At 29.1% G+C, this 17763-nt stretch overlaps 2 protein-coding genes across 2 annotated transcripts; both read left to right on the top strand.

Annotated features, from left to right (window-relative positions):
- The first annotated feature begins 5004 nt into the window (after positions 1–5004).
- On the top strand, positions 5005–7808 carry LOC100200835 (tubulin alpha-1 chain). Its single transcript, XM_065796443.1, has 3 exons — positions 5005–5329; positions 5415–5637; positions 6573–7808. The coding sequence occupies exons 1-3, from the start codon at positions 5327–5329 to the stop codon at positions 7700–7702; spliced, it is 1356 nt and encodes a 451-aa protein (XP_065652515.1). The 5' UTR covers positions 5005–5326; the 3' UTR covers positions 7703–7808.
- Positions 7809–10368: 2560 nt separating this feature from the next.
- Positions 10369–14978, top strand: LOC136079443 (uncharacterized). Its single transcript, XM_065795181.1, has 3 exons — positions 10369–10590; positions 14034–14468; positions 14517–14978. The coding sequence occupies exons 1-3, from the start codon at positions 10369–10371 to the stop codon at positions 14976–14978; spliced, it is 1119 nt and encodes a 372-aa protein (XP_065651253.1).
- Positions 14979–17763: the final 2785 nt, after the last annotated feature.

Raw genomic sequence — 17763 nt, 5'->3', positions numbered from 1 at the left:
AGTCCTTCTTCGAGTTTCCGCGTTCATTTTTTTAACAACCTTGCTGACTTTTAATGGTTCTTTTTTTTTTTTTTTTTATTAAGGTTTTACAATAAATTGTGTAGGCATGTAGGCATAAACTGCCTATTAACCTAGTTATATAATACTTGACAATTACAGAGTTTGTATAACTAATAGAAAATAAAATGTGGATTAGTCGTAGAGAAGCCATTCATTTTTTAGATGATTGTCTAGATGCAGCTTAAACGTTTTTAGAGATAACGTTGATACAATGTCATTAGGAAGAGAGTTCCATTTATTTATTATACTTAGAGAAAAAAAGTTCATACGTAAATTTAATCGCGAAGATTGTTTTTTTAGTTTATATATATGACCACGAGTAATAAATTGGCTATCTATTTCAAAAAGACTTCTGTCACTATTGTTATTTTTGCACTATTTTTAGACGTTGATTTTAGACGTTGATTACTGCACGAAGTAGCCTGTATTTTACAGTTGTCATATTTAAAACCAACAATCTTTGTTCATACGGTAGATCATATAATCCATTGATTCGTTTCGAAGCTCTTCTTAACGCATTTTCTATCTGCCGTTTATCTTTGAGAAGTCTAGGGTAACAGATTGATCAACAGTATTCTAGGTGAGGGTGGACTAGTGCTGAAAATAGTTTTTTGAAGGATAATAAGTCTGGATATGATGTAAATGTTCTTTTTATTATTCCTATTATTTGTGTGGCTTTGTTGACTTGAATAGTTGTGTGTTTGGAAAGTAATAAGTTCGAATCAATGTGAACACCTAAATCTCGTTTGCAATTTGTGGTTTTCATGTTTACTCTTATATTTTTTTCTGGATCAAGCATATTATAAGTATGGGATTTGTTATTGTTTCCTAAGTGCATTACAGAACATTTATCAATGTTAAATTTCATTCCCCATTTTTGAGACCATGTAACAAGAGCGTCGATGTCATTTTGTAATTCTTGCGCAGATTGAGTATTTTCAATAGAACGGAAGATTTTGGTATCTTCAGGAAAAAGAGCAGCAGTTGATTTGATTACTTTAGGGATATCGTTAACAAATATAATAAAAATTAACGCTGAAAGCTGAAACCTTTTAACGGTTACCCAGTTTGAATAATTACCATTAACAACAACTCTTTGTCTACGGTTTTTCAAAAAAAATTTAATCCAATGTAGTATTGATCCATTTATACCATAAGCTATAAGTTTAGAAATAAGAAATTTACGTGGAACTTTGTCAAAGGCTTTTTCAAAATCGAGATAAATGTTGTCGGTGGGAATATTATCATCAAGTGATGATGTCCAATAATTAGTTACAGTTAAAAGGTTCGTTAAGCAGGAATGATCTTGACGAAATCCATATTGGTGAGGACTTAATAAGTTATTATTAATCAGGTGTGTCATAGTATGGTTTTTTTATAATTTTTTCAAAGATTTTTATTAAAGTACAAGTTATACTGATAGGTCTATAATTAAGTGCTTTTGATCTGTCTCCTTTTTTGATTGTGGGTGTAATTGTTGCGTCTTTCCATTGTTGGGGTATTGATCCACTCTCAAGTACTTTGTTAAAAATAGTAGATAGATGTTTAGACATTCGAAAGAAAGTTTTCTTAAATAATATTGAGTGTAATGCATCAGAGCCTGGTGATTTAGATGAGTTTAGACTTTTGAGGTAAGTTTCGATATTTTCTGGACTTAGATCAATATTGTTTGTTAGTGGGTTTACATTTTTATATGTTAGGTTAAATGGTGGTGTTGCTGTTATTTTTTTGTTTAAAAAGTATCAGCAAAAAAACTATTGAATCGATGAGCTTTATCTAGATCAGTAGTTGCAACAATATTATTGTATTGGATGTCAGGGAATGCTTCTTTTATTTTCTTTTTGATTTGACATACGAGTAAAATGCTTTTGGATTTCGGTCTATGTCTCTCCCCAGTTTTTTTTCAAATTCCATACTTGCTTTTCTGCACGCTGCTTTTGTTTTATTTCGTGAAATGCGGCACTCATTGGATGTTTCTTCATTTCTGTTCAATATATATAGACGATATTTCTCTCGTTTAAATTTAAGTTCATTGATTATTTGAAAGTCAATCCATTTTGAGCGTTTTATATTATTAAAGTTAGATTTTGGTATATTATTGTTGATACTAGTTTTAAGTTTATTGAAAAAGATATTCCATAGTTGGTCTGAGTTGGATGTTGGACAGAGTTTAATATTTGTAAGGTCTTCATTAATTTTGTCATAGTTCCCTTTTGTGTATAAATGTTTTGTATGGTATTGTTGTATATTTATAATAGATTCAATCGATACAGTAAAGTAGAGTAGTTGATGATGACTTTTGCCAATGGGTGCTAGATGAGTTTTCAGTAAATTTAATTGATTTAAAGGAATTTGTAATAGGCTATTTTGGATTTTGCCAGCTGATATCTGGGTAGTTAAAATCTCCAATAATAAGAGTGTTTGGATATTTGTTTGAAAGTTTGGCAATGTGTTGATTTATGCAGTTAGTGTTTTCATCGTTACTATTTGGTGATTGTAATATAAACTTAACAATAGCTTAGAAGTTTTCGTTGCAATTTCACAACTGAGTGATTCAGATGGAAATATATGTAGGTTTATTAGAGATGACTTTAGTTTTTCTATGTATAAATATTGCTAAACCTCTTCGGCAAGAACTATTGTTGTGATTTGTATGTAGTAAGTAATTTTCTATAGCAAACTCGAGATCATTAACTTCAATTTTTCTATTTTTAGGCAGAGTTTCTGTATAAAAAAATAATTTCGGGTTTCAGATTGTTTACAATTTGTTTCAGCTCATGGCGTTTATTTAAGAAGGAGTCGATATTTGTGTATACAGCTTTGACGGATTTAATTTCAGTAACTTTTTTAATGGTTCGAAAATTAATCCAATTTTTTATAGTTTTTTTATGTTTTTTGTTTACTAAAATTAAGTTTGATGACTTCGTTGCGCCTAACGCACCATCGAAAGGGTGAGTTTGGTTCATTTTCAAGGAGTATTTGGTTTTTCTTATTTCTTTCTTTTCTAAGTTGAGAATCGATTTGCCTTTTGGCGAGTGTCATATCTGGATTAATGAAGACGTTTGTATATTTTATGTTTTTGCGTAATTCCCTAGCGGCAGGTAAAACTTTATTACGTTCGCTGTTTTCAGGAAGTACTACAATAATGGGCGGAGGAGTTTTTGAGTCTTTTTTTGTTTTTTAATCTTATTATTTTAATAGATTTTTCATTGCCTTTACCAATTTTCCATCTCGTCAATTATTTTTTTGTCGCCGTTGTTTTTTTCAAATTCATTTAAATTTTTTGATTCTGGAATTCCAAAAACGATAATGTTCTTTTCACGCTTTTTTCTCTTCCTGTTCAGATAATATAGTTTTGGTAATTGAGTTTACAACAATAGCTTTTTCTGCAGATTTATTTTTGTTATAAAGATTTGACCAAAATATAGCTGAACTATTTTCGGTTTCTTTTCTCGATTATAATAATTCAATTCTTTTTATGTCTTTGAATAGTTTCATTTTAATCACGTATAATATCGGATAGTTCCGAACAGCTAAGTTTACCTTGCTTAATCATGAATATTGTTATGACGTCGTGTCAATTTTATGAAATTAATAATTAATAAATAATAATAATGTAAAATATGAACAGGAATAATAATAACAATAATAGTAAAATAAAGTTTACAATTTAATAAATCTCAAAGAAAAAAAAAAAAATTTATTATGTTATATTTATTATGTTATATAAATTTTATAAAGAAACAAAATATATATATATATAAAATTTAATTTTTAGTCTATATATATATATATATATATATATATATATATATATATATATATATATATATATATATACTATATATATATATATATATATATATATATATATATATATATATATATATATATATATATATATATATATATATATATATATATATATATATATATATATATATATATATATATATATATATATATATATATATATATATATATAGACCAAAAATTAAATGGAAAAAAAAAATGGAAAATGATATTCATTACAACTTAAAATGACATATAATGTTGCAGCAAGTTTTATTTTGATAAAATATTAATTTAATGGTATTTAGGTTTACTTTATGTAAGTTACAAGATTTAAATAAATAAATGTTTTAACAAAAACAATTTTAAAGTATTTATTAGTAATTTTTAAACAAATTTTAACAAAACTTGAGTTGAGAAACTACTTAGTTCGTCAAAATTCAACTTGGTATATACTGTGACCTTGACCTTGTATATATTGTGTTTTTGAAATTTAATAGTCGAGAGAGGGTTGAAAAAATTAAATAAACAGTTGCAAATATAAGACTCTTTGACTGTTATGGTCACACTCGGCTTGGGTAGACGACTTAGAGATATATAACATTTAAAGGTTTACGTCAAAACTATCTTTTATTTATTCCTTAAACAAAAGACATTAAGCACAAGGTGTGGATTTTTCAAGTTGAATTACATTTTTCTGTTTCGCATCTGCGAAACATTTTTTATTTTTTTTAATTTTTTTTCTCAGCTATTTTAATTCAAACTCAAAGGACTTTATTATTTGGAAGTCTGGATGATGACAGCGCATATAAGTAGCTTCTTTTTTTTTTAAAAAAAAAACTTTTTTATTCATTTGTTGCGTGTTTTTTTTTTTAATTGAAAAAACGTTGAATAAGCTTTTTCTAGATGAATAAATTATTTTGTTTTTCATTAACGAAACTGCTGGTAAAAGCTAGTGGCAAATAATCGCACGCTTGCTGAATAGTTTATTTCCATAGAAGCACAAACATTCACACTTTTTAAAATAGTTAGCACGTTCTGTTTAATTTATAAGAATCTAATATTTAAATGTATTATTTATAAGAATTTATTATGTAAATGTATTATTTACTCGAATTTAATATTTAAATATATTTTGTAAACTGCTCCCAAGGATGACTCTTCTCTGTCGTTGAATAATAATAGTTTGAGACTTAGTTTTTAAGATGAGTGAAAAACTCCGAAAGTGAGAGCAGATTATCACAATCTAGCTATAATTTGATTGGTTAAATGTTTATACTTTATTCTTCTTTCTTCCAATCACATTAATGTGTTTGTTTTTAAAGACTTAAAACACTTTTTTGGTTTTACATTTTCAGTCTCTTTGAGGCGTTCTAGAGATAACTAGCTCTCGTTGCTTTGCTAAGTTAACCTCTGATATTTTTCAGCGAATTTCAATTTATTTATAAATTGCTAAACTTCTATAAAATTCAAAATGGTAACTTCTATTCTGAATATTTTAAAGATCTTTGCATCTGTTAATACAAACTTTATTTATATATTGTTAATCAAACATTTTTTAGCGTGAATGTATATCTATTCATCTTGGTCAAGCTGGTTGTCAGATTGGTAATGCTTGCTGGGAGTTATATTGCTTAGAGCACGGCATTCAACCTGATGGCCAAATGCCAAGTGACAAAAGTATTGGAGGTGGCGATGATTCCTTTAATACGTTTTTTAGTGAAACTGGTGGTGGTAAACATGTGCCGAGAGCAGTCTTTGTTGATTTAGAACCAACTGTTGTTGGTAAGAAACTTTTTTATGAAGTTAAAAGATATTATTAGAAATTTTAAATTTAAATTAAGTTTTAAATTTATTTTTAAGTTCGAAACAAACTTTATATGTTTAATTAACTTGAAGTTTTTAAACTATTAATAAACATAAAAAATCCAAAACACGAATTGGAAATCAAACAACTTTATTACATCTCTTCGAATTTCAATTAGAAACGTCTTTTTTAAATGTAGATGAATTAGCGCCAAACCTGCCATTACAACAAGTATGTTGAAATGAGATATGTTGAAATGAGTTTTACGCAAAGTTTAAAAGTTTCCAGCCAAAGCCGCTGCACTAAACAAACTAAAAGTAATTGCTGTTCAGTGGACTTAAATATCGTATCTTATTTTGTATCGTATCGTATTTACTTAAGTATCGTATATTGGTGCTTGCAAAAAAGCACTACGTAAATCATTTTTCAAAATTAAACTAAATTTTTTAAACTTTGTTGAATTGTCTGATTTGACGCTTTTTCAAATGTGAATTTAAAGTAGAATGAAAGCAAATAAAATTACCGAAATAATTTGATGTTCTAATAAACTAATATTCTTTAAAATCAAACGTTCGGCCGCCGTTTTTTAAATATTATCCAGATATATATGTGGTCGTACGCCAAAATAAATTAGTGAATTACTAATATTGTAAACTACGTTTAATGAATTGTTTTTTAACTATAGGTGTGAAATTCAAACCCCTCAACTACAATTGACATAAAATAGCAAAAAAGATTTACTCTGTTTCATTACATTTTCGTGATTATATTACGTAACTGTGTTTTAGCCTTTTTTTATAGTAATGCGCAACAAAAGATTAGTTTAACTTTTTTCTTATGTATACAGATGCCTAAATGTTTACACTATTACAGTAGATGGATTAAATTTTATTAAAGGCACTTTTTTATTTAGATGAAATACGCACCGGAACATATCGCCAATTATTCCATCCAGAGCAGCTTGTCACAGGAAAAGAAGACGCAGCTAATAATTACGCACGAGGCCATTACACTGTTGGTAAAGAACTAATTGACCAAGTGTTGGATCGAATTAGAAAACTTGCTGACCAATGTACCGGTCTTCAAGGATTTTTGATCTTTCATTCCTTTGGAGGAGGAACGGGATCAGGATTTACTTCGTTGCTTATGGAGCGACTTTCAGTTGATTATGGAAAAAAATCAAAATTAGAGTTTGCAGTTTATCCTGCACCACAAGTGTCTACAGCTGTAGTTGAACCCTACAATTCGGTTTTAACCACACATACTACATTGGAACACTCTGATTGTGCATTTATGGTTGACAACGAAGCTCTCTATGACATCTGCCGACGTAATTTAGATATTGAGAGACCAACCTATACTAACCTTAACAGATTAATTGGTCAAATTGTATCGTCTATTACTGCTTCCTTAAGATTTGATGGGGCTTTAAACGTTGATTTAACGGAGTTTCAGACTAACTTGGTGCCATACCCTCGTATCCATTTCCCTTTGGCTACATACTCGCCAGTCATTTCTGCTGAAAAAGCATACCATGAACAACTTACTGTTTCAGAAATAACTAACGCATGCTTTGAACCTGCAAATCAAATGGTAAAATGCGACCCCCGTCATGGAAAGTACATGGCATGTTGTCTTTTGTATCGTGGTGATGTTGTCCCAAAAGATGTAAATTCAGCTATTGCTGTTATTAAAACAAAACGCACAATTCAGTTTGTAGATTGGTGTCCAACTGGATTCAAAGTTGGTATTAACTATCAACCTCCAACAGTTGTACCTGGTGGTGATCTTGCTAAAGTTCAACGTGCTGTTTGTATGTTAAGCAACACAACTGCCATTGCTGAGGCATGGGCACGACTTGATCATAAGTTTGATCTCATGTATGCTAAGCGTGCTTTTGTTCATTGGTATGTCGGTGAGGGTATGGAAGAAGGTGAGTTCTCTGAAGCTCGCGAGGATTTGGCTGCATTGGAAAAAGATTATGAAGAGGTTGGCGTTGATTCGGTAGATGAGGAAGCTGCTGGAGAAGGAGATGAGTATTAAGTTCATTCATGTAATCAAGGGTATCATTATGAAATAAAAAAAAGTTGGAGAAGAATGTGATAATTATTAAACTGTAAATTTTATTTAAAGTGTAAATTTTGATTGACTTTGAATTTTTTTTTTCTTTGATTTATTCATGAAATTTTTATTTTTTTGATATATTCCGCAAAATTTAAGTTGCTACAAAGTATAAAATTTGCGATTTGAAAAAAAGCAGTTGCCAACTCTATATATATCTGACGAAAAACGACTGCCAACTCTATACATAACTAACGAAAAGCGACTGCCTACTTTTTTTCAAATGACCGTAAACAGCTGCTAACTTAAGATTCTAAATAACCACAGGCTGTAAAGATGCTGATAAAGTGTCATTTCGAACATCTCATTTTCTCATTTACCATTATCTATTTTATTCATTTATCACTATTTCACTCTATTTAACGGTTAGTCTTAAAAAGTTGATGAAAAATGTGAAAAACGGTTAGTCTTAAAAAGTTGGTAATACTTGTGAAAAATGCACAGATTACAAATATAATAAATTTTATAAAAAGATTACATTTACAGGAATTTAAGATATGGCAAATATGATCTATAGATCACGGTAAACATGATTTGTTATATAGATCATGGTAGAATCTATTATATAGCTGAAGATACTTTTAAACCAGTTTTATTATTTTCTTAATTTTTTTATTACTCGATGATATGCTTCCAAATTTTTATAGCTAATAGAGTATAGAGTAGAGTTGTTAACCGGAATATTTCGTACAATTCCGGAAAAATAAAATTCTTTCGAAAGTCTCGAAGTCTATAAAAAATTTTGTTGGTCAAACGGATATAATTGTGAAAAGTAAAATTTTTATTAACCAAAATGTTTATAATAAAATTTTATTTTCAGTATTGCAACATATGAACATTTTGAGGTTTTATTTTTTAAAATAATGATAAAAAAACAAAATTTCTTTCGAAACGAAACTCTTTCGCACCGCAACTAGCGAAACAGTTCTTATCGGAAAAAAACTAACGAAACGCGGCATAATAAATATATTTAACTACGTTTTATGAATCAAATACGTATAATTAACTAAGTAAATAAAATACTAATTTTTTATATGATATTGATAAGTTTTAGTTTTAAACTTCTATAGAGGAATCAAGACTTTCATAAAATATACTTTTTAGAATGTCATATAATGAATAAAAATTAAATAATGAAGATAACTTGAACAACGTTAACATACGAATGCAATTGCAAAATCGGGAAACAACTCCTTTGTTAAAATCAAAGAAAGACCTAATTTAAGTGATGAATGATAAAACTTAATTATATAATAATACTTTTCAATGATTTTTTCTTAAATGTTTTCCTTGATAAATAAAAAAAGTCAGGGTTGGAGGGTGGGAAGGGCATTTGTTGTCGCTTGTACTATTGGCCCTGGAAAATGCTTTGATTTTCAACATTCCAACGTTATTGGGACTATGCAACTGCTGAAAGTTTTACAGCTTTAGCTGTTTCGGAAAGAAGTAAAAAATTAGTTGCGAGATTTTGTAGCAAAAAAACGGGTACGTACAATGCGACTTTTCCCTGGGTCTTTGCGCCTGGATAAAATTTTAACATAAAAGTCACCAGGATTATACAAGCACTGAAAGATTCAGAGCTGTAGCTAGTTTGAGAGGTAGAGATAATTTAATTGCAAGATTCAGTAAGAATTGACAACGATCAAACAACACTTAAAGTTCAATTAAAATTTGTAATAGAACCAAATATTTTACCAAGTTTTTATATATGAGAATATAAATAGTAAACCTCCAATTCTGCTTAGCCAAAGGCAATAAACAACTGAATAGGAAGTTAATCAAAGTCGGTACTTGATAAATATAAACATATATAAACACTGGCATAGAGGCATGTTGCGGAGGGAGCGTTGCCCTTTTCCCTCAAAACTAACTCAAAGTTTCAGTTTTTTTAAATTAAATTTTAGCAGCGTTAGGCCCCCTTAATTTTTGTTTCAGCCCCCCCTCCCTGTATCCTAACTTTCTTAACCTTTCTAGGTCACTATATATATATATATATGTATATATATATATATATATATATATATATATATATATATATATATATATATATATATAACTATTGAAGAATCATTTAAGAACATTATTTTATTTAAATAATAAGTAATAACACTTTTTTGTATAACAGAATGCTTTCGAGTCTATTCCGAAACGCACATTCCGAAACACCCTTCCGTAAGGAACTGTTTCGCAAGTATTCTTTCGAAATGATTTGTTTCACAAGTTTCTTTTCGTAAATGGTTTTTACGTAATTATTATTATTTTTTTTTTTTTGTATAATGCATTACGGAAGGTGAATTTGCGCAAGTACAACTTCCGCCATAGCAACTTGAAATACGGAAGATAAAAATGCGAAATTTTCCTAAGTTTTTGTTTACGGCGAACAACCCTAGTATAGAGATATATTTTAATATCAGTATTTATTAAAGTATTATTTTAATTTTAATTTTCACCAACTTTTTTGACTGATAAATTCTATAACCTTTAATTTTTAACCAAAATATTGAAATAAAGTTATAGGAAAATTATCTAAATTATAACTCGAGCAAGTCCAACATCGAGCAACAAAAACAATATCGACTATTAAACACATGACCTATGAAGATCGACTCCAACGGCTCGGTTTAACAACTCTTGAAGAACGCCGCAAAAGAGCAGAACTTATCGAGCAATTCAAAATCACTCGTAAACTCGAGCTTGTTAGTTTTGTTGTCCCGCAAAAAATTTCAAAAAGTAAAGATAAGTATATTCTAAGAGGCCATAACCATAAACTAATAAATAGAACGTCAGATGGTAAAAAACTGCGAGGAGCGGTATAACTTTTTTTCAAATAGAATTGTCGCCCCATGGAATGCGCTTTCGCAAGAAGCAGTGAACGCTCAATCCATCAACGCTTTCGAAAACAACATAAGAAAGTAACTTTATAGATACAATTGCTGCTTTGTCTGTAGCTTCTGTATCTCCATGTTCGTCAGCATAGGGGGGCCTGGTGTAGCACCTCTTCATCAAATTATAAATAGATTATTGTATTTGTATTTGATCACTGAATAATAATAATAATAATAATAACTTTATTTAATATTTAATTTAAAAAATAGATAAATAAAAATCAAATGAAATGCCTGTGAGTTTGTTTTTTTTGTACAGGAAAAAGGTTTAATTTTTTTTTTTAAGCGAACTTCTATTAGAAGTTCGCTTTAAAAAAAAAATTAAACCTTTAAAAAGAAATAAATTTAACTTTATATCATCACTTAGAAGTTCTAAGTGATGATATAAAGTTAAAATTATTTCTCGTAAATTATTGTATTGCCCAGTGAACTTAAATGGAAACCGCCAAACCTGCGCTAATGCACAAAAAAGCTTGTTAAAGCTATATAAAAAGATGGTTACAAAACAGTGAAACTAATATTATAAATAGGGGAGACCGGGGCTAGTTGGCCGCAGGGGTAAGTTGACGAACTGCGTTTATCTTTGGAGCCTTTCATCAGAAAGTGACAAAAATTACTCAGAAACTTCCTTATTGACCATTTTATCATTCACTGTAGTATTGTCAGGATTCGCGCATGCGCATAGGAGATATTGAGATTTATGCGTTTTTTGGACAAAAACGTAACGTTTGGAACATCGCTTCCTTTTTACTTTACAAAGAAAATATTTTGTCGTATGAAAAAAAAATTGTAAAAGTTCCAGTCACAATTGGTTTACTATATCCAGTCAGCCTTTTTTTTTAAAGCTGCCGTTTTTCAGGATCTATAGACTGTTTATTAAAAAAAAAGCTTTCGGGGTAAGTTGACAAATTTTTCACGGGGTAAGTTGGCTCATAGCATTTACTATGGAAAAAAATATTTATTTTTCTAAAATTATTATTATTTTTTTTTTAATTTTAACAATATTAAAAATATTTATTCTTACAAAAAAATTAAAAAAAAACTTTTTTTAGTTTTTTTTCCACAGATAAAAGGTGGGCTACTGTTTCGCTTTTATACGGACTAATATTTGGTACCAGCTAAAAGTAATATTAAATTTTGGGATAAAATTGTTGCAAAAATTAATTTAAAAAAAATTTCTATTAATTTTGCATTTAATATTGCATTAATAATCATTTTTATAGTTTGCGCCAACTTACCCCGTGGGGGGGTTAGTTGGCGCAAATTTTTTTTTTTTTTTGAGGGTCCGGAAAGGCCCCAAGAAATTTTTTTTGTAAATTAATGCAAATTTTATAAGATACCCTAATCCATACTCTTTAAGACTACACTTTAATATTTTTTTAAAAATGTACTGTTAGGGCTACAGAGCTCATAGAGTAAAAACCGAGCCAACTAGCCCCGGTCTCCCCTATATCTTTAAAATTCAAAAAACTTTTATAAGCTCTTTGAGCATAAATCTACTCCAAAATTAATTCTAAATCTTCGCATGCTGGGTGATTGCAACTTAAGCATTGAAGATTTTCATTTACTTTCCTCCAAATAACTGCACAATGCAGAAAAAGTCTCGATCTATGTTATTTTTAAGTTCAAAATTACTAGGTTTAATTGGGTAATCAGTGGGAAAAAAAAGATTTCTTTATTTTGGTTTTGCAAAACAAAAATAACGCAGTCATAACTGCCTTATTTTTTTAATTCTGTTCAGCATGATACCGACAACATTTTTTTAAATGCTTTTTTAGCAAGGAGTCTCACAATATGGTACAATTTTTTGTACCATTTTGTGAGAGTACCTTTTACTTACTGTGTTGTTTGCTTGTTTTTAAAAAAAAAACACTGTATTTTATATAACATTATACCAAGATTATCTAAATGTTTAATTTAAGTTTATAACATCATGTGAATCTTTATTGAAAATTTTTTATTAGCATTCAAATAATACGAATTCCAAAAATAAAGTTTTAATATAAAAGCTAGCTTTAGGCTATTATTTGATAATATCTTTTGCTAAAATTTAAAATTTGGAAATGCATCTTGAGTATTAAGTTCTTTCCTTAATAAATGAAAGTAAAGTTTATAATAGAAACTTCCATTGCTTCCTAGACTGCTTTGCTTTTTTTCTGTCAACAGCTTTCAATGCCTCAAGTATTTCAGGTTTATTAAGACACTTCCTTGCAAACTTAGCACGTTTACATTTTTCCATATTCTGTGTTAACATGTTGAATGCGAAATATTTGTTGTAAAGCTGCGGTAAGCAATTGAGCTAATTGCAATTGGTTTTCAACCTCTTTTTAAGTTTCCATTTGAATAGTTGGCTTGAAAGCTTATGCTATGCAGCGTATGTTTAAGCGAATAACATTGAACCATTGACAATTCTTTCACTTTTTTTACCGTTATAATTGTTTCACTTATGACATGGACACCCAAATTGAACATGCTAGTTGATACTAGCATTCTGAATAAGGCTGAGTTTTGTTAAGTGAATATTTAACGCTTTGTACTTTAGCCAGTATATATCCAACTTTTCAACTCTGCGAAACGAGTAATATAGCTTGCTATTTAAGCTATCAACGTGCTCGCAAATTTGTGGGTACTGTCAGTTGCAGATATTAGCATCAACTATCAATAAAATTACTTTTTCTATCAATAGTGTTGCTGGTTGCTTTAGAAATAGCCTTTTTCAAAACTGTACCTCGTTTCAGATGAGAAATCGAAATTTTTTTAACAATTAAAGCTGATCCCTTTTTTCTTCTTTCCTTAGCTTCATTGCCGTGGTCATACCTAGCTCTTGGGTACTAGACTCTAAGAAATATTGCACTCAAAGGCAATTTTTTTTTAGTTGGCTATTTGGATATTTGACACAATCCAGTTGGGTGAATTTTAGTTTTGAGGACCTTTTTTTTTAAAAAAGAAACCAGTCGGTACTTTTTGAGGATTCACTCACCCCCCTCCCACTCTAATCCCTCATTTTATTCGTAGATTCGCCTCTAGTTGAACTTTGTATTTTTGATCTTTAAGCGCTGAATATTTTTGTTAGCCGGCTAGATCTGATTTTTGTGATATATTGTTGAAGACACATTTTGAAATAACGGGTGATGCGGAAGTTATCGGACAAATCCTAATTTCATTATTTGAGCATAATAATTAGTTTTTGTGGTTTTATTCGTAGGCATAAAAGTTCTATAAAATATAAACTTTATTATTTGAAACACAATTATTTAAAATGAGGTTAAATGCAGCTGAACGAGAATCTTTTCGAAAGCGACTAAGAATGTTTTTTGTAAATAAACCTAATATAAAAAATAAAAAAAATCGTAAATCATTTTGAAAAGGAAGGATTTGCTCGAAGTACAATATACAATAACCTAAAAAGACTTGAAACTGTTCAATCGTTTTCTGATAGAAAGCACCCTGGTCGTCCGACATCCTGGACTAGAGAAAAGAAAGCCGAATTAAAGAGACTTGTCAACAATCGAAAAGGGGTCAGTCAGAGAAAAATAAGTATTAAATTTGGTGTAAATCAATCGACAATTGGTCGTCAGTTAAAAAAAATGAATATTAGGTATAGAAAACGTGAAAAGACTCCAAAATACATTATAGAACAACAAATAAAGGCAAAGAAAAGAAGCAGGAAACTAGTTAACCAACTCTATAACACAAAATCGCTTCTTGTCATCGATGACGAAAAATACTTTTGTTTTGCAGGGGACAGCATGTCTGGAAATTCTGGATACTACACAAACAACAAAAAGGCTTGCCCAGAAAGTGTTCGTTTTATAGGAAAAAAGAAATTTCCAAAAAAATTATTAATGTAGATAGCCATATCTGACCGTGGTATGTCCGAGCCATTATTTCGCACCTCCAAAGCTGTAGCGATGAATTCATCAATCTATATTAATGAATGTTTAGAAAAACGACTTCTTCCATTTATTCACAAGTATCATGGAGACTTTAACTATTTATTTTGGCCAGATTTAGCAAGTTCTCATTATTCTAAAGATTCTCTAAATTGGATGGACCAATATGTCTATTACGTTAATAAAGAATCCAATCCCCCAAATGTGCCTCAAGCACGACCAATTGAAAATTTTTGGGGACATTTGGCACAGAAGATTTACGAGGGAGATTGGCAAGCTTCAACAGAGCAAGTTTTGATTGATCGCATTAAACTAAAACTACAAGAAATTGATTTAAACTTTTTACAGTCGCATAAGAAAGGCGTCAGAGCAAAATTGAGATCAATTGCAGGTGGTGGTGTTTTTTCATATAAAAAGTAATAAATTTTTATTAAAAGATAAATGCTTTATTTAAAAAAAATATAATAGTAGTTTGTTTTTTTTATTTATAAATAAGTTATTGACGATTTTATTTTGTCCTATAACTACCGCATCACCCGTTATAGGATCAGTAAACTCAAAGTTTTTACTTAAGTAGTAATAGTTTAGGTGTTCATGAAGCGCTCCTGATGTCTTTTTGTTTTTGTACACTTTTTCTTAAATGTTTTATAAAAGCTTTTAATTTTAGTTTTTAAACATTTCAAAGCAATAATAGACACTTCTACGTTTTCTAATTCTCTAATAGCGCAATTCTTCATTGCACCAAACTTAAAACTTTTCGGGATTTGAACCCATATACCAAAATGAGCCATCCAGGAAATCGAAAGAGCCATTCTGTAAAGAAGAAGAAATATATTATTATATATAGAATGTTTTTTCGGTTTAATTAACATAAAGATATAACGTTTTATTTCCATATAACCATGCAACAATATTCGGTAATATTATATGTTAAAAAGTCAGTAATTTACTTTTATTAAAAGCTAAAAACAATAACAGTAACAGTCCTTATTTTAAAATAAAACAATTTAAAATAAAATTTCAGACGCGCAACGTTGACAATCACTAAAGGTGTCAAATTGTTGTCTACAAATCTGTTCCAAGACTTTAAAAATTTGCGCGTGTTTAAAAGAATTATTAGGCCGTTGCATAGATTTAAAATGAAGTCTGGTTCGGTCTTTAAAAACTATGATCTATCTGTTATCAAAATATAAAACAAAAAGATTAAAAACATAAGATAAGTACAAATTTTTTTTCCTACCTAGATTGTTAAAATAACAGAGCGTGCGCCGTTTGAAGGCGTATTTTCATTTGTATGCATTAGGGTTGAAAATTTCCGGAAATTTTTTATAGCGATAAACTTCATAGTTTATATATAGTTTTATAAAATTCATTTCTTTGTTTCAAAAATATGTGTTTTATCATCGTAATATTTAGGTATTCTTTAAATATTTCAACCAAAAATATAAAATTATAATGACCAACAAGCAAAAAATGCACATCTTTTAGTCAAATTTTCATAGTCAAAAAAGGAATCACGCATTTTATAAAAAAACAATAAAACGCTTAAGTTGTTAAATGTTACTTTTACTTACATTACTTTTGTAAAACATCAAAAGTAGATGTTTTCCGCGTTAGCTTGTCTTTTGAGCTTGTGTATAACATATATCTAGCTTTTACTTCTCTCAACTAAGATGTAAAATATTCATAAAAAAATATAAAGAATAAAGTCATTTTTAGATTAATAAACTTTATTGTGTATCATTTTGGTAGAGTTTTTTAAAGAAACAAAGATTTTTTATACGTACATATTGCATAAAAAGACGATTTTAGGGGGAGGGTGTGTGGGGAAGGGGATGTTTACCCCCCCCCCCCCTCAAAAAAGGTGATTTTTAAGTTATAGTCAGTTTTTTGACGAATTTAGTTGGCTAGTCGGGTATTTGACACAATTCAGTCAGATGAATTTTAGTTTTTAAGAACCTCTTTTACTTTTATTTTTAAGAAACAGTACTTTTTACGGATTCTCCGCCCCCCTCATTTCTTAACAAATTGATTTATAAAGTTAAAATTCTCCAAGCAAGGTTGTGGCGGGTAAGATTTTTTTCCTTTTTATTTTTTATTTTTGGTACCCCAAGATGTCTTTACGTTCTTATCACAGAACACCGTGGAAGCACATTTGAAAGGCAGTTTCCGCCCCTTTCTCTACCGATGTTGTAAAAGTTGCCCAGAGGTGACGTTGAACAATGGGTCTCTAGCTTCTAAGGCAAGCGCGCAAATCGCTGTGCTACGGCTTAAACGCACTTATTTAAACATAGCAGTGGACTTATAACCTCGAAATCATTAGTTCTTTATTTTTATTGCTAACTTTATTTTTAAGTAGTTTAAATTTGGCAAAAAAAAAAATCCTTACTTTTGGCCTTTCATTAATTAATAACGTCTTTTTAAATTAAAAAAAAAAATTTGTAAAATACTGCAAATATTTATATCAAATCTTTTTATATATAATTTTAAAGTTTTCGGTAATTTGTCGGTCAATTTAATAGATATCGACAAATGCGACAATCAACATCAATATTCATAACAAATAACAGGATGAAACAGTTTTAGAAAATTTTGAAAACAAATGATCATAGTTGCTACTTATAGTAATAATAAAAAAATTTAAAAAAATACCCAAAAAAAGTGTTTTTCAAAAAGGGTTTTCTAAAATTTGTATGACCTGCTTCAAAATATTTTAACATCAAATTGTCCATAACAACTGCCTAACTAAGACATAAAATTTTAACCGTTAATTATAAAATAGCTTATCTTTTTTTGAAAATTTCCAAAAATTCCAAAATTTTCGGAAAATTTTCCGAGTTGAAAATATCCGGAAATTTTGCAACTTAGTATGCATTGAAAAACAATACTTTTGAAATACTGCCTCGTAGTAGCTCTTTTTGCCTCGTAGTAGCTCTAAATCTTAAATAATAAAACTACATTTAAAAGTATTTGGAATAAAAAACATTTTTTCAAGTTTTTCAAAACCCTTGAACATATACAGGGTCGCTAAAACTAAAAAAGGTTTTTATAAGTTTTACATTAATGCATTTTGCATTGCTTATATATATATATATATATATATATATATATATATATATATATATATATATATATATATATATATATATATATATATATATATATATATATATATATATATATATATATATATATATATATATAT

Source organism: Hydra vulgaris, chromosome 04 (genome assembly GCF_038396675.1).
Source record: "Hydra vulgaris chromosome 04, alternate assembly HydraT2T_AEP".
Lineage (NCBI taxonomy): Eukaryota > Metazoa > Cnidaria > Hydrozoa > Anthoathecata > Hydridae > Hydra > Hydra vulgaris.
This window is presented reverse-complemented; position numbering and strand designations above follow the sequence as displayed.